The sequence below is a fragment of the Oncorhynchus keta genome, chromosome 4 (genome assembly GCF_023373465.1).
Source record: "Oncorhynchus keta strain PuntledgeMale-10-30-2019 chromosome 4, Oket_V2, whole genome shotgun sequence".
Classification (NCBI taxonomy): Eukaryota; Metazoa; Chordata; class Actinopteri; order Salmoniformes; family Salmonidae; genus Oncorhynchus; species Oncorhynchus keta.
The window spans coordinates 61,264,405-61,282,403 of record NC_068424.1 but is presented as its reverse complement, the minus strand read 5'-3'; the positions used below and the strand labels follow the sequence as shown (position 1 = coordinate 61,282,403).

Sequence of the window (17,999 nt, the reverse complement as noted above, 5' to 3'; positions counted from 1 at the left end):
GTGTTACATTTTCTATCTTTAGGGACGTTGTTTACCCTCTCATAAAGCCAAGACTAACAATGTGTGTTTTGGTCATTTATATTCAAGCTACCCTGCCCTATAGGTGGTTTTTGGATAGGTCTTAAAATTCAGTAGTATAGCCCATTTCACAACACTTTCAATTAAATGTAAGTGTTACATTTTCTATCTTTAGGGACGTTGTTTACCCTCTCATAAAGCCAAGACTAACAATGTGTGTTTTAATCATTGAGGGCTATAAGATGAATGGAGAAAAGCAGAGCAACAGCTGGGCATGTTAATGGCGCGATGCCAATTTGGGTTGTTGGCATCATTACTATTGCTATGTTTATTTAGAGGTGGCACCTTAAGAACACTTCAATTTGTTTTTCAGGAATGCTTTGGCATAGGATAGGATTAGGACTAGTAGTAGCTTTTCAGTTGTATAGATCATGAACGAAACCAAAGAAAGTCAAAGTCAATTAATTCGACCACCTAAACTGAATTGATTTGTGTTTGTTGTGAAGTTACTCCAGACTTTCAAGCAGGTTGAGGTGGCTGTAGCATAGTTTTCTCCATACTTCACAACCAACTAATTTCATCTGACAGGTATATTACTATGCAGGTTCATGGAGTTAGCCAAATAGCTTTAATAAACAAACAGAAATAACTGTTGATTGTCTGGTTCATTAAGAAAGCTAAACGTACATATATGTGTTTTTTGTTGTTGATAAAATTAGGCCAAGCCCATTTCAAACTTATCTTTCAAAAAAAAAAAAAGGTGTAGGCAAATTAGCTGGCTAACTATCCTGATTTGTAGTATAGGTTGAGGTGGTTGCAGCATAGTTACTCCAGAGACTCCTTATTGACTGAACTCTCCCTGTGCATCCCACCGATCTCACCTGAAGGTTTTACTTGCTATGATGTGGTTATTTAACCTACCTAAGTTGAATGCACTGATTGTAAGTCATTATGGATGAGAGCATCTGCTAAATGACTGAGGTGAAAATGTGATCCTTCTTATTTTCTGCAGCTGGGCAATGTCTTTAGATTCAGCCCACTTTATGGACTTTGTTAGCCCATGCACTGCCTCCTTCATCATCTTCCTGTGGACTGCTGTTGTTCAACGTCATCGGACTGTCCTGGTTAATTCACCATGCCAAAGTGACCGTCACTGACCACCCCATGTCAGATGGACTATCCTGGGTCAAGACCACCGAATTCAGCTGGACTGAGATTCTCATCATGGTCTGGGTCACAGGTGAGAGAGGATTTATTTGTTTAATTAATTAACATGTTATGGTACTGTGGAGGATTGACGGCACCAGAAGGGCTTGGAAAGGTGTGGACATGCGTCAGAGGCAAGGACGTACATCAGAGTTATGTTTCATGTCCTGCTTAGATTCAAGTGTCACTGAGTGGACTGTCCTGGTTAGATTCAAGTGTCACTGAATGGACTATCCTGGTTAGATTCAAGTGTCACTGAGGTGACTGTCCTGGTTAGATTCAAGTGTCACTGAGGGACTGTCCTGGTTAGATTCAAGTGTCACTGAGGACTGTCCTGGTTAGATTCAAGTGTCACTGAGTGGACTGTCCTGGTTAGGTTCAAGTGTCACTGAGTGGACTATCCTGGTTAGATTCAAATTAAATTAAACCTATATTGTTTTGTGTATTGTGCTCTATTTAGAACAGTCATCTCTTTTCAATGTGCTCTGAAGAACCTAGCATTTAAAACACAGCAGCTTTATGGCACAATAGTCAGGAGACTATTTTGTGCTTTTCACATTTTGAACACTGATGTACAGTATATTGTAGAGTTACAGACAGTCATTTGTTTTTTTAAATGGAAAGTGAAAGGTTTAAGTTCAATTTCCATAGCTTCCCTGGTCAGTTTTACTTAATGTTTAGCAGCCATACTGACCTAAACTTGAACGAGCAGTTGACAGTGCGTACTTGCGAGAGAGAGAATAGGGTAACTCTCTGGAGAGGGGGAAATCAGATGAGATTTTAGTGAGGAGCAGTCTTCAGTCCCGCTGCGGCTCCCGCAAGATCGAAATACCAATTACGGTGACACATCTGCAAATGGACCCTCTCCTTCCCCTCCTCTACACAGCAGTCTCCATTCTGTTCTCAGGATAGGGGAGGTTTCCAGGGTTGAGTTCATTTGGCATCAAATGAACCCAGCCCTGGAATCAAATGGAACAAAATAAACGGAAACGGAGAGGAACATTTTCTGCTACAAAATGTTTTAAAATTGGTTTCCGTTGCGTGCCCTAATAAACACGACCGTCATATCGAGCCTGGTCAAGTTTGACGCCATTGCAGATGCATCCCATTTGGTCAGATAGGGCAGAAACCAGGAACCGATTATAATGAGTCACTACCGGCCTTTTGACATGACCCAAGAGGTCCTCTGACCTTCATTCACCAATCATCTAAATGCAGGATCAATGGTCTCTCAGGAGGGAACATTTCATCATTTCTCTCTCCCTCTTTGACAGATTGAGTTAACGAATCGATGTAGAGGCTATAACCATGTTCCATCTTCTGAATTAATTTTTAAAAGCTATGTTAGAGGTTTTAATCTGTAGTGATTCAATAAATGGCTTCAAAAGTACAGCTAGATTCAGACAGTTAATTTAATAAACAAACTAACCAATTTTCGGACCCTGAAGGTGGTTTCATTAGGTAGACATTAGATAGGTTACTGAATCAACACACTTCAGTTTCACTATTGCCAGCCGATTCAATGACACTATGGTCATGTTCATTAGGGCACGACATAGCAAAATGTTTTGCAACAGAAAACAAAAATGTGTGTTTCTTATTGGACAAGTCCCTCTTTACCTTTAGTTTCGTAACTAACAAACACAACCCATGTCCTCTTGTTGCTGTTTCCTCTGCAGGGATGTTTCACTCAGTTTCAGAACATTTTAATCTGTTTGGTGCCTAATGAACACAATCCACATCTTTGTTGCTTTCCACAGGGATGATGTGGTCTGAGTGTAAGGAACTGTGGACTGAGGGGCCAAGGGAATACAGCCAGCAGCTGTGGAACGTTCTGGACTTCGGCATGCTCTCAATCTTCATTGCCGCTTTCACTGCCCGGTTCTTCGCCTTCCTCCAGGCCACCAGAGCCCAGCAGTACGTCAACGAAAAGATCCACGCTACCGATCTCTCCCTAGTGACCCTACCCCCAGAGGTCAAATACTTCACCTACGGTGAGCGAAGAACTTCTGTATTAATTTTGTTACTCATGTCAGGATTTAGAATGAATACACCCATGATACAGTTAAGACAAGTAGGCATTTTTCACACATCTATAAATACCACCACACACTCATAATACCTAACCACATGCCCTGTAAGACATGTAAACGGTAATGTTATAATGTTAGGGGTTATCGATGATTATACTTAAGGCAACACTGTAGGCACACTAATCTCAATAATCATTTGAGAATTAACACAGGACTATCACCATTCGTACTAAGCTGTAATTGTCTAATGGTGCATGGTGACACACGTACAGTACATAATTACTTTAAGTGCAACATTATCCACCTGGTAAACTGTGCAAAAGGTCAACAAAAGGCTGGCACTTAAAATCACATAAAAGCCTGTTTTTAATTTGACATTGAGAGCAATAGCGGCCTATGCAAATAGTAGTAGCATTATCATGACTCAAGATGAGACCCATATACAGACACGTGAGGCAAGTCTGAAAGATTTATTGAATAGACAGGAGCAGGAAAAAGGCAGGTTGAGGACAGACAGGGGTTCGTAATCCTGTTAATAGTCTGGAGATGTAGATGAGACACAGGTTTTTATCTTGGACTCATGAAATGTAGGATGATACGGGGGGTGCAGGGCAACAGAAGACGAATAACAGAGGGGCCAAGGATTTTAGAGATTGGGAAAGGGCCGATGAAACGGGGGGAAAGTTTGCAGGACTCAATCCGGAGGGGCAGATCCCGTGTAGACAACAATATCCTCTGCCCGAGATGATAGCGGGTAGCCGGGGTACGGGGAACCGGGAACCGGGCTCTCTCCCAGGCAAGCTGATAGCGGCGGAAGAACATCTGGGCCGAGGGTATGTTGACCTCTTACTCTTGCTCAGGAAAGAGCTGGGGCTGATTACCCATGGAGCACTTAAAGGGCAAGAGATCACCTTCCAGAATCAGGATGAGAACCGAAGACCACGATCAGAGACTATGTCGACCGGAAGTCCATGAATTCGGAAGATGTACTGTACTATGAGTTGGGCCGTCTCCTTGGCTGAGGGTAACTTGGGAAAGGGGGATGAAATGGGTGGCTTTAGAAAACCTATTTAACACCGTAAGGATAGGAGACCAGTGAAAAAGTCCAGGGATATATGGGACCAGGGGCGATGAGGAACAGGGAGTGGTTGAAGGAGGCCGGCCGGAGCATGCCACAGTCTTATTCTGAGCACACAACATGCATACGACGACGAATGCGGAGACATCAGAAACCATAGTGGGCCACCAAAAAACATTGTTGGAGGAAGGCCAGGGTCCGTCTGGAGCCGGGATAGCAGGTTAGAGCAGAGAAAGAAACCCATTCCAGCTCCGGGACCGGGCAGAATCCGGAACTAACAACTGGTTAGCCGCCCCACCCAGAAGAGTGTCGCTGCTAGACAGGAGGTAGGGAGGATTGTCTCTGGGTCAGACAGTGTAGCTGCGGAGCTATGCAAGCAAGAGAGGTCGTCAGGCTTCACATTCTTGGACCCATGGCGGTAGGAGATGGTGAAATTGAAACGAGTGAACAACAGAGCCCAATGAGACTGCCTTGAGGTGAGACGCTTGGCGGTGTGGAGAAATTCCTGATTCGTATGGTCGGTCTGAACTAGGAATGGATGTTCTTCCCCTTCTAGTCAGTGTCTCCGTTACCATTAGTTCCTCTCTGTGGGATTAAGATGAAGGAAAGCGCAGGGATTCAGCTTTTGGTCTTGGGCAGAACGCTGGGACAGGACGGCCCCACTCCAACGTCCAAGTGGGGCCGTCGACCTCCACCACAAACTGATGGGATGGGTCTGGATAGATTAAGATGGGGACTGTAGTGAACCGATGCTTGAAATCCAAAAACACCTGGTCAGCAAATGCGGACCACGTGAACGAAACCCAGGGTGAGGGGAGTGCAGAGAGGGGGGAAGCCAGGGTGCTGTAGCCCTGGATGAAGCGGCAGTAGAAATGAGCAAATCTCAGGAAATGTTGCAGATGCATTCTGGATGTAGGTTGGGGTCACTCCACCACCGCTCTTGCCTTGTCTGGATCCATCTGAATGTTCCCGGCAGTGATGACATATCCCAGAAAGGAGATAGTGGAGTGATGAAATTCATACTTCTCAGCCTTGACAAACAACTGGTTCTCCAGGAGGCACTAGAGGACTTGTCAGACATGGAGAACATGCTCCTGAACCGAAGGGGAAAGGACAAGAATATCGTCAAGATAGACAAACACGAACTGGTTCAAAATGTCACGGAACGCATCATTGACCAGAGCCTGGAACACTGCGGGACCGTTGGTCAGTCCGAATGGCATAACCAGATACTCGTAGTGGCCACTAGCTGTGGTAAGGCTTTCTTCCATTTGTCTCCTTCCCATATCCCAAAAAATAAGAACCCTGCAATGCAGGGGAGGCAGAGGGACGAATGATCCTGCCCCCAGAGAGTCCTCAATGTACCCTTCCATGTTCTTGGACCAGACAGCGAATAACGCCACCCCGAGGCAGTGTAGTGCCAGAGAGGAGGTCAATGGCGCAGTCATAGGGTCGATGCAGAGGAAGAGATGTGGCTCTGGCCTTGTTGATAACCTCCCGAATGTACTAATACTCCGCGGGAATGGCGGAGAGTTCCGAGGCTTTACCCAAGCCCACAGGAGGACGTCCAGGGGTGGGCTGCATCGCCTTGAGGCAATGCGCGTGGCATAATGGGCTCCAACCCAGGATTGAACCTGTAGCCCAGTTGATCAGGGGGTTGTGCCTCTGGAGCCATGACAATCCCAATACCATGGGTGCATGAGGAGATTCAATGAGCAGAAACTGCATGGATTCACTGTGATTCCCTGACACAGGTTGATAGGAATCGTACTGTGAGTGACACTGCCAATAGAGTGTCCGTCCAATGCTCTGGCGTCCATGGGAACGGAGAGAAGTTATGCGGAGATACCCAGCTCCGACACCAGGGTAGTGTCCATAAAGCTTTCGTCGGCCCCAGAGTCCAGGAGCACCCGGAGAGATTTAGACCGGTCACCCCACAGCAGGATAGCATGGAGAGAAGTATGAGAATGGGAGACTCCCTGTATGGCCCACCGGCATACTCATACCTACTGATGAGCCTGGGCTTTTTACTGGACAGGTGGATATATATTGTCCTTATGGTCAAGGCTATGAGACTGTCGAGGTCCAAGGGCAGCTCCCGGGCTGCGAGCTCATCCTTAATTCCCTCTGATAATCCATGAAGGAACGTGTTGAATAGGGATTCCGGGTTCCAGGCACTCTCGGCGGCTAAAGTGCAAAAGTCTACCGCGTAGTCTGCCACACTACGGGAGTCTTGGCACAGTTGAAGGAGCTTCCAAGCCGCCTCTCTACCTGACAACACCTTCCTTACTTCCGCCACAAAATCCTCCAGACGCTATCTCTGCGTTATAAGAGACGCTATCTTTGAACGGTCCGACGGAAACAAAGAGGGCTGCAGCTCGAAAATGAGGGAGCACTGGGAGAGAAACGCCCAGCAGGTTTTGGGATCCCCAGTGTAGCGCTCTGAAGGAGGTAAGTGGGGTTCTCGGGAAGCCAAGGTAGGCAGAGGAGAAGCACCCCGGAAAGCGGGGTTACTTAGAGTCTGGGAGGTATTCGTTGTGGCTTGCTGCCTAATAGATAGTCCGTTGAATTGTTCCAACAATGCACTGATGGCATGATCATGGTTTTCCACCAAGGTGTGGAATCCTTCCATAAGGTTATGTAGTAACTCCTTGTGTCTTCCAATGGTGGCTCCTTGCGAGGAAACAGTGTTACAGAGCTGGTCTGAATCTGGTGGGTCAGTCATGGCCAGTTTGTACTAACATGACTCAAGATGAGAACCAGATGCAGATACGTAAGGCAGATGGTTCAAGTCTCAGGGGCAGGCAAAGGCACGTCGAGGACAGGCAGGGGTTCGTAATCCTGGTAGCAGTTGGCAGAAGTAGACGGCAGGCAGGCTCAGGGTCAGGACAGGCAAAACAGGTCATAACTGGAGAAAGACACTGGCACAACTTGACGGGACAAGATGAACTGGCAACAGACAAACAGAAAACGCAGGTATAAATACACAGGGGATCAAGGGGAGAAAATGGCAGACACCTGGTGGGGGTGTAGACAAGCACAAGACAGGTGAAACAGATCAGGGTGTGACAAGCACTTTATTTTATAGTCCTGTTTCATTTAGTTTGACCTGATATTTACTGAGAAATTAGGAGGTTTATTGGTGCTTGTGTTGATGCATCCCAAAGAAACAAAATACACATTTTAGGGGAATTATTATGTAATTACCATTTGCTGTGTTATTTCAAAGCCTGAAACGACCTCGTGAGTCTGTAAAGCAAAGTCTAACCCAACCATTGTGTAGAACAATCCTATTGCGCCATGCATTAAACACATTGTGCATGTTGCTATGAGTGATAAGAAAACAACTGACTGTTACCCCTTCCTCCACGTAGCGAGGGACAAATGGCTGCCGTCAGACCCCCAGCTGATCTCAGAAGGACTATACGCCATCGCTGTGGTGCTGAGCTTCACACGCATCGCTTACATCCTGCCGGCTAACGAGAGCTTCGGACCGCTCCAGATCTCCCTGGGCCGCACTGTCAAAGACATCTTCAAGTTCATGGTTCTGTTCATCATGGTCTTCCTGGCATTCATGATTGGCATGTTTATCCTCTATTCTTACTACTTGGGTGCCAAGGTCAACCCGGCATTCACCACGTGAGTGATTATAGCAGACACTGTGACCACTTTATGAGGACACTTACTTGAACAGACGTATGGGGAGACACTTATGGGGACAGTCTCGGTCAACTTGTGTAAATAGAACATTAATTGATGAGGTGTGGAGTCAGTGACAGGAACTGCTTCGTACACAGTCAGTAGGGAGGCGTTGTATACATTCAACCTTACTGTTTTGTCCCCAAAGGCCCTGGAATGAATACACTCCTAAAATAGGAGACTAGAGAATAAGATTGATACACATTTATCAAGTAAGAACCTATCTACTGCCATGAACCTTCATAAAACATTTAAACATCGACAAGTGCGCTCTCCATTCATGTAGAGAGCTCTTTTCTTCCTCTATTGAGTCCAATCAAGAAGCGCTAGCTCATTCAGTCTATCGACTCAGTCAGTGTAGTGCAGTATGAAGTAGAAAATGGCCCAACTTGGTCTCCCTTTCTAAGAGTGCCTCAAACCGGAATTGTGGCAGCTCAGAAAAAATAACTCATTTCACACTGGACTGGATTCCCTCCAAGGTTACTCTTTCCAAAGTGAGAAAATGAAATAATTTCCATTGTTATGGTTTATTGTTTTCCTCAATTGTCTCGGTGTCCATATTGTATTTTATTAGCCAAGCTGGCATGGCATAAATGTATCACACACTTACAAATGGAACACACACACACTCATGTAACATTGCCAAGAGTCCCAATGGTAATTTCTGCCCTTACCAAGGACATCTGTGGAATTCATATAACACAAAATATCAAATACAGGGACATCACCTGAAAATAAAAATAATAATTTGAATGCAACAATTCCCATGAAACTATCCTTCAATCTTGTTGTTAATTTTCCACAAAGTCACTTTGACAACCAGAGGACTATATACCAGGATAGTATTAATCAAGACATGCTAAGATATTTGGTTAATTCCCCATACATCATATAGCTTACATGTCTGTCCTTAGAGGTTAGGCTACACAGGAAGTGACTTCTTAATCGCATCACTTTTTTTAAAGTAGCACTTTGTTATCGCCTGTCACTTTGGGCCTAAGCCAGATGTAGTTTGTGGTCTCACTAGGGCACAGCCACAAACTAGAAACCCCTAGAACTAATCCGCCTGTCTTGTGACAATCCCCTTCCTTCCTTGTCACCACAGGGTGGAGGAGAGCTTCAAGACTCTGTTCTGGTCTATATTTGGGCTGTCAGAGGTGTCCTCCGTGGTGCTCAAATACAACCACAAGTTCATTGAGAACATCGGCTACGTGCTCTACGGAATCTACAACGTGACCATGGTGGTGGTGTTGCTCAACATGCTGATCGCCATGATCAACAGCTCCTATCAAGAGATCGAGGTGAGTTACTCGTGTAGGGTGAAGTTACCCCAGCCTAGACGCTGATCTTGGGTCAGTTTAGCATTTCCCCCAATAATGGTTAGGATTGGGGGACGGGAAGCACATCCTAGATCAATACCTAGTGGAAAACTTCACCCTGGGGATGAATCAGTGGCATCTGTAAACCCCGCCATTTCATTAGGTTATAATTATAGCGATAGTGTATTTTGGGGTAATCTGTTGGTTGTTGCTGTGGTTTTTATATAATGCTGTATGTAGCACAGTATGCCCTAAGCAACTATGCTCTGTTGTCTCTAATTGTGAAACATCAGGGGCTCTGCTATGAATAGCTCTGAAATCAATCATTTCAAGATTATCCTTGTTATGTGCTATGGGAATATTTGTTGCTATTTCCTACTTGCCTCATATGACCGCAGTACAGCCGTGCTAAAGCCACAATGAATCACACCCCCTCATGTATTATTGCTTGAATCAATTATTTGGAGATGACCCATGTTATGTATTGTGGGAATTTCCTTTGATAATCCGCAACACAAGATACAAGAAGTGACATGAGGCCTCTGCTGTAATGTCCTATCAGAGACAACAACAGCTTGTGACTTTTCGATGGCAGTATTAGGCTAATAGTGTTGTCTCTCATAGATTAGGCCAACAGCAAATGAAGTATTTTTATTTGTATTTATTATGGATCCCCAGCCAGCAGCTAGTCTTTCTGGCGTCCGGCAAAATTAAGGCAGTTATACAATTTTAAAAACATTACAATAAATTCATAACATCCCATGAGCGAGACAGAAGTGAACAGGTTATCATTAGGTCAAACAGGTGTGGGATAATGGTGTTTGTAACAGTTACTGAGCTAGTCTCACTAAGTCAATCTCTCGACTTCCAGGGGGTGTTTACTCAGAGAATGAAATAACTCTACTTATCTCTCAGGATGACGCGGACGTGGAGTGGAAGTTTGCGCGCTCCAAACTGTGGCTGTCCTACTTTGACAATGGCAAGACGCTGCCTCCTCCCTTCAGCATCGTTCCAACTCCCAAGTCCTTTTACCACCTCGTCAGGTGGATAGTTGGCATGCTGCATTGCCGACGACGAAGCCTGAAGAAGGACGTAGAGCTGGGAATGGACAGTTCGAAGTCCAGGGTATGGATAGATAGGTGTATTTATGGATGGATGGATTCATTCATTCATCAAATCATCTATTGATTCATTTGTCCATTCATTCATTCATTCATTCATCTCTCTCTCTCTCTCTCTGCATTGTTTTGATTATAAAAATACACAAGTTCGCTCTAGCTGGAGACAACATTTTATGCGGAGATCTCTGTTTGTGGGTTATTATTTGTGCATGATATTCTTCCATGATTTCTCAGTATTGACTCTGGGTGGTCATAATTTGCACTCACCTCTTAATGACCCTGGAGAGGATCAATGGCTTTTGCATTACGTCTGTGGCTCGCCATATTTAAATTACAAATAAATATGAACGCTATCCACCTAAAGAGAAGGCTCTTGTATGCATTGGAGTCTGGAGTACTCGTCTAGTAAGAGAACATGGAATATTATTCAAGCCCTACTTAAAAGATAATAATAATAATTTATATGTATGGCGTGTTGAAATCCCCTTTAAGACAGGTTTGATGCCTGTATCTAATGTAATCCTTGGAGGATATCATCTGTTCAATCAGCAGGCCCCCCATGGCACACAATAATAGTATCAAGATGATTCATATGTGTCTGGGTTCTCTCTCTCTCTCTCTCTCTCTCTCTCTCTCTCTCACTCTCTCACTCTCTCACTCTCAATTCAATGGGCTCTATTGGCCTGGAAACATATTTACATTGCCAAAGCAAGTGAAATAGATCATAAATGAAAGTGAAATAAACAAAAAATGAACAGTAAACCTTACACTCACAAAGGTAGAAAAGGAATAGAGACATTTCAAATGTCGTATTATGGCTATATTGTATACTGTGTTGTAAGGGTGTGCAAATAATTCAAGTACAAAAGGGAAAATAAATAAACATAAATATGGGTTCTATTTACAATGTTCTTCACTGGTTGCCCTTATCTTGTGACAACAGGTCACACATGTTGCTGCTGTGATGTCACACTGTGGTATTTCACTCATAGATATGGGAGTTTATCAAAATTGGATTTGTTTTCAAATTCTTTGTGGTTATAATCTGAGGGAAATATGTGTCTCTAATATGGTCATACATTTGGCAGGAGGTTAGGAAGTGCATCTCAGTTTCCACCTCATTTTGTGGGCAGTGTCTGTACATTGTCAAAGCTTTCCTTAATTTTGGGTCAGTCACAGTGGTCAGGTATTCTGCCAAATCGCATTCCAGTTTGCTGTTTTTCCAATGTGTCAAGTAATTCACTTTTGGTTTTCTCATGATTTGGTTGGGTCTAATTGTGTTGCTGTCCTGGGGCTCTGTTTGTGTTTTTGAACAGAGCCCCAGGAGCAGCTTGCTAGGGGACTATTCTCCTGTTTTATCTCTCTGTAGGTGATGGCTTTGTTATGGAAGGCTGTTATGGAATCGCTTCCTTTTCCTGGTTGTAGAATTTAACGTCTCTTTTCTGGAGGTTATTTTTTGGGCAGAATTCTGCATGCAGAGTCTCAATTTGGTGTTTATCGCTTTTTGTGAATTCTTGGTTGGTGAGCAGACCCCAGACCTCACAACCATAAAGGGCAATGGGTTCTATAACTGATTCAAGTATTTTCAGCCAGATCCTAATTGGTATGTCAAAGTTTATGTTCCTTTTGATGGTGTAGAAGGCCCTTCTTTCCTTGTATCTCAGATCGTTCCCAGCTTTGTTGAAGTTACCTGTGGCGCTGATGTTTAGGCCGAGATACGTATAATTTTTTTAATGTGCTCTAGGGCAACAGTGTCTATATGGAATTTGTATTTGTGGTCCTGGCAACTGGACCTTTTTTGGAACACCATTATTTTTGTTTTACTGAGATTTACTGTCAGGGCCCAGGTCTGACAGAATCTGTGCAGAAGATCTAGGTTCTGCTGTAGGCCCTTCTTGGGACATTTCTCCAAAAAATACTGAGCGGCATTTCAGGTTATGTCGATATAGGATTGGTTTTACTGTGGATATAGATACTTTTGTACCTGTTTTCTCCAGTATCTTCACAAGGTCCTTTGCTGTTGTTCTGGGATTGATTTGCACTTTTCTCACCAAAGTACGTTCATCTCTAGGAGACTGAAGGCGTCTGTCTCCTTCCTGAGCGGTATGACGGCGGCGTGGTCCCATGGTGTTTATACAGATGAACGTGGTACCTTCAGGCATTTGTAAATTGCTCCCAAGAATTAACCAGACTTGTGGAGGTCTACAATTTTTTTCTGAGGTCTTGGCTGATTTATTTTGATTTTCCCATAATGTCAAGCAAAGAGGCACTGAAATTGAAGGTAGGGCTTGAAATACATCCACATCTACTCCACCAATTGACTCAAATTATGTCAATTAGCCTATCAGAAGCTTCTGAAGCCAAAACATAATGTTCTGGAATTTTCCAAGCTGTTTAAATTTAAGGAACAGTCAACTTAGTGTATGTACTCTTCTGACCCACTGGTATTATGATACAGTGAATTATAAGTGAAAAAATCTGTCTGTAAACAGTTGTTGGAAAAATGTACTTGTGTCAAGCACAAAGTAGATGTCCTAACCGACTTGCCAAAACTACAGTTTGTTAACAAGACATTTGTGGAGTGGTTGAAAAATGAGTTTTAATGACTCCAACCTAAGTGTATGTAAACTTCCCACTTCAACTGTATATACACTACCGTTCAAAGGTTTGGGGTCACTTAGAAATGTCCTTGTTTTTAAAAGAAAAGCATTTTTTTTTGTCCACTAAAATAACATACAATTGATAACGAAATACAGTGTAGACAATGTTAATGTTGTAAATGGCTTTTGTAGCTGGAAACGGCAGATTTTTTATGGAATTTCTACATAGGCGTACAGAGGCCCATTATCAGCAACCATCACTCCTGTGTTCCAATGGCACCTTGTGTTAGCTAATCCAAGTTTATAATTTTAAAAGTCCTCACAAGTCCTCAACTGGCAGCTTCAATCAATAGCACCCGCAAAACACCAGTCTCAACGTCAACAGTGAAGAGGCAACTCCGGGATGCTGGCCTTTTAGGCAGAGTTGCAAAGAAAAAGCCAAATCTCAGACTGGCCAATAAAAAGATTAAGATGGGCAAAAGAACACAGACACGGGACAGATTAAATCTACTTAGAAGTCCAGCATCCCAGAGTCGCCTCTTCACTGTTGACGTTGAGACTGGTGTTTTGCGGGTACTGCTGCAATAAAAATGTTATCTCTAAAATGGCAATCACCTCACTCTCTCCCATTTAATCAGTGGATACAGTTTGTCACGCCCTGACCATAGAGAGCTGTTTATTCTCCATGTCGGTTGGGACGTGATAGTGACTAGGGTGGATCATCTAGGTGATTTATGTTGGCCTGGTATGGTTCCCAATCAGAGACAGCTGTTTATCGTTGTCTCTGATTGGGGATCATTTTTAGGTAGCCATTTTCTCCATTGTGATTTGTGGGATCTTGACTATGTTTGTGTGTAGTTGCTTTCTGCACTGCATGTAGCAGCACTTTTCATTTATTCGCTTTATTGTTTTTGAAGTTTCTCTTCTAAATAAAAGGATGGAAACATACCACGCTGCATCTTGGTCCACTCATTCTAACGATCGTGACGGTTACTATTACAAGTTGTAACAGTAGATTTATCAACAGCGAGAATGAATGGTGCTAGTCAAGGAACAATTGAGGCCTGGACAAATATATTGGACCTAACTATCTGGCTGCCTGCACCTAGGTATCTGGCCTGCCGGACTTAGCTAGCTGGGTGGCTGGCTAGAAAGCTAGTGAGGTTGCAGACAGGTGGATGGGGTTTGAGCGGGGAATGGGTCATCTTTATATGCATTTATTTTGTTTTTGTACCTGTAACCCCCCCCCATTGACAAAACTAGATATAAAGTTGATCAAACAATAAAAGACTCACGTTAATCATTGGTCATTATTTTCATAATGGTTGATTGAGTATCCAGATAAAATATCCAAATATGTGTGTGTGTTTGTGCATGTCTGTGTTTTGCAGCTCAATCTCTTCACCCAGTCCAACCTGCGCATAGCAGAGTCCCACAGTTTTAACAGCATCCTGAACCAACCCACTCGCTATCAGGTAAGGTGACCTCTCCGCCAGTCTAAAATATCATGTTTAGCCAAAATGTCACATTAACATAATAGCATATAGGCCTACATTTTTGACATTTTCCTTTCTTTGTTGCAGCAAATCATGAAAAGACTCATAAAACGCTACGTGTTGAAAGCACAAGTAGACAAAGAAAACGACGAGGTCAATGAAGGTAATCTTGCATCTTAACTTTTACTCTGAAGTACCTCATCTGAAATTGTCTCTGAGAATCTGTTGCAGTGTTGTTACACAATGCCAATAATAAACTATTCTCAAGGGTAGGAAGAGGTCTGCAAACTGGTCAAATTCCACAGGTTTCTCATTGGCGTTTGAAGCTAAATAAACCATGCTAACTGCATTGTGCACTTAAAAAGATTATGGAGAGTAGATCAGTTCAACATTGTCATGCAGTGAATATTGCATTTGAGAACACAAACGGAATTCTTCAATTACAAACCACTTGAACAGAAATGACATTATTTCTCTACATGTTACTTTGCAGGTGAGCTGAAAGAAATCAAGCAGGACATCTCCAGTCTACGGTACGAACTCCTGGAAGACAAGTCTCGGGCTACAGAGGAGCTGTCCTTTCTTATCCAGAAACTGAGTGAGAAACTGAAGCTAGGCCCTACAACACGCTTCTACGAGTGAACCCACCGCCAGCCCACAGTACAACCAAGCAGCCAACATCCAAGCATTTCTCCACATACTCCACAGCACCCCCTGGCTAGGTTGTTTTGTAAAAGTCTTCTCTTTGCAAATCAAATCAAAGTGTATTTGTCACATGCGCCAAATACAACCTTACAGTGAAATGCTTACTTACAAGCCCTTAACCAACAGGTTTGCATGAAGTTAGTATTAACAGACAAGAACAGCACAAGTGAAGGCAACAGCAAAAAGGATTGTTGCCTCACTATTTTGGTGTACGGATAAGTTGCCCTAAGACTGATCTTGTGTCAGTTAAGCATTTTCCCACTAATGGTTAAGATTAGGATTGCGAGAGGGGAAGCTGATCCTAGATCTGTACCCAAATGAAACTTTACCCCAGAGCCACTATTTTACATTAAGACAAAAATGGTGTTACTGTTATAGATATTTATATATCATTACTTATTAACATATTTTAAAGTAAATGGTTGTTTAGTACTGGTTTTATCTGTTTCTTTCTCTCGTTATAGATTTATAACCAAGCAGTAGGATTATTTGACAATATTTCCTCATAAATTCTCTCATAAGATAATCAGTCATTGATTAATGTCATTATTATGTTTGTTCCTGAAATCCACCGAGTTGCAAAGCACCTTTTATTTTCTACGTAAACACTGTTCTTGTTGCTCTAGTGCTATGGCTATTTTGGGGTTCTTACATTGTGTGTTTTAAAGTTGTGTCCAGCCGTGGTCCTGGAGAGTGTACATCAGAATACCGTAAACAGTACAAGGGGATATCCAATGATCTACAGTACATTTGGAACGTATTCAGAGCCCTTGACTTTTTACAAATTTTCTTACGTTACAGCCTAGTTCTAAAATTGCTGAAATCGTTTCAGACGATTGCTGAAATCGTTTCAGACAAAACCCGTCATCAATCTACAAACAATACCACATAATGACAAAGTAATAACAGGTTTTTTGATTTTTTTTGCAAAAAAACTAAAATACAGGTATATATATTTTTACATACAGTACCAGTTAAAGGTATGGACAAACCTGCTCATTCAAGAGTTTTTCTTCATTTTGACTATGTTCTACATTGTAGAATAATAGCGAAGACATCAAAACTATGAAATAACACATATGGAATCATGTTGTAACCAAAATATTTTATATTTGAGATTCTTCAAAGTAGCCACTTGTTGACTGCTTTTCCTTCACTCTGCAGTCCAACTCATCCCAAACCATCTCAAATGGGTTGAGGTCTGGTGAATGTGGAGGCCAGGTCATCTGATGCAGCACTCCATCACTCTCCTTCTTGGTCAAATAGCCCTTACACGGCTTGGAGGTGTTTGGTGTTGAAAACAAATGATAGTCCCACTAAGCGCAAACCAGCTGTTGAGATGTGTCTGTTACTTGAACTCTGTGAAGCATTTATTTAGGCTGCAATCGGAGGTGCAGTTAACTCTAATTCATTTGTCCTCTGCAGCAGAGGTAACTCTGGGTCTTCTTTTCCTGGCGGTCCTCTTGAGAGCCAGTTTCATCATAGAGCTTGATGGTTTTTGCGACGACTGCACTTGAAGAAACTTTCAAAGTTCTTTAAATTTTCCACAATGACTGACCTTCATGTCTTAAAGTAATGATGGACTGCCATTTCTCTTTGCTTATTTGAGCAGTTCTTGCTATAATATGGACTTGGTCTTTTACCAAATAGGGGTGGTATACAGAAGATAGCCCTATCTTGTCACAACACAACTGATTAGCTCAAATGCATTAAGAAAAAAATTCCACAAATTAACTTTTTACAAGGTACATCTGTTAATTGAAATGCATTCCAGGTGACTACATCATGAAGCTGTTTGAGAGAATGCCAAGAGTGTGCAAAGCTGTCATCAAGGCAAAGGATGGCTACTTTGAAGAATAAAATATTTGTTTAACAATTTTTTGTGTTGTGTTATTTTATAGTTTTGATGTCTTCACCATTATTCTACAATGTAGAAAAGGTAACAATAAAGAAAAATGCTGGAATAAGTAGGTGTGTCCAAACTTTTGACTGGTACTGTAAGTATTCACACCCTTTGCTATGAGACTCGACATTGAGCTCAGGTGCGTCCTGTTTCCATTGAACATTCATGGTATGTTTCTACAACTTGATTGGAGTCCACCTGTGGTAAATTCAATTGATTGGTCATGATCTGGAAAGGCACACACCTGTCTATATAAGGTCCCACAGTTGACAGTGCATGTCAGAGCAAAAAGGTTGAAGGTCGAAGGAATAGTCTGTAAAGAAGTTTGGAACCACTAAGGCTCTTCCTAGAGCTGGCTCCCGGGCCAAACTGAGCAATCGGGGGAGAAGGGCCGTGGTGAGGGACGTGACCGAGAACCCGATGGGTTCCTCTGTGGAGATGGGATAACCTTCCAGAAGGACAACCATTTCTGCAGCACTCCACCAATCAGGCATTAAAAGTAAAGTGGCCAGACGGAAGCCACTCCTCAGTAAAAGGCACATGACAGCCTGCTTGGTGTTTGACAAAAGGCACCTAAAGACTCTCAGACCATGTGAAACAAGATTCTCTGGCCTGATGAAACCAAGATTGAGCACTTTGGCCTGACTGCCAAGTGTCACGTCTGGAGGAAACCTGGCACCATCCCTACGGTGAAGCATGGTGGTGGCAGCATCATGCTGTGGGGATGTTTTTCAGTGGCAGGGACTGGCAGACTAGTCAGGATCGAAGGAAAGATGGAGCAAAGTACAGAGATATCCTTGATGAAAACCTGCTCCAGAGTG

At 43.0% G+C, this 17,999-nt stretch overlaps 1 protein-coding gene across 1 annotated transcript in view; it reads left to right on the top strand.

Moving 5' to 3' along the window:
• LOC118380059 (short transient receptor potential channel 3) overlaps positions 1 to 17,153 on the top strand; it is a 50,747-nt gene extending 33,594 nt beyond the window's left edge. Inside the window, exons 7-14 of the mRNA XM_052511864.1 lie at positions 1,076 to 1,258; positions 2,985 to 3,218; positions 7,710 to 7,974; positions 9,140 to 9,335; positions 10,269 to 10,478; positions 14,466 to 14,549; positions 14,658 to 14,733; positions 15,064 to 17,153. Coding sequence (XP_052367824.1) covers positions 1,076 to 1,258; positions 2,985 to 3,218; positions 7,710 to 7,974; positions 9,140 to 9,335; positions 10,269 to 10,478; positions 14,466 to 14,549; positions 14,658 to 14,733; positions 15,064 to 15,212 — 1,397 coding nt within the window. The 3' untranslated portion in view covers positions 15,213 to 17,153. The remainder of the gene's footprint in view (positions 1 to 1,075; positions 1,259 to 2,984; positions 3,219 to 7,709; positions 7,975 to 9,139; positions 9,336 to 10,268; positions 10,479 to 14,465; positions 14,550 to 14,657; positions 14,734 to 15,063) is intronic.
• The last annotated feature ends 846 nt before the right edge of the window (positions 17,154 to 17,999 follow it).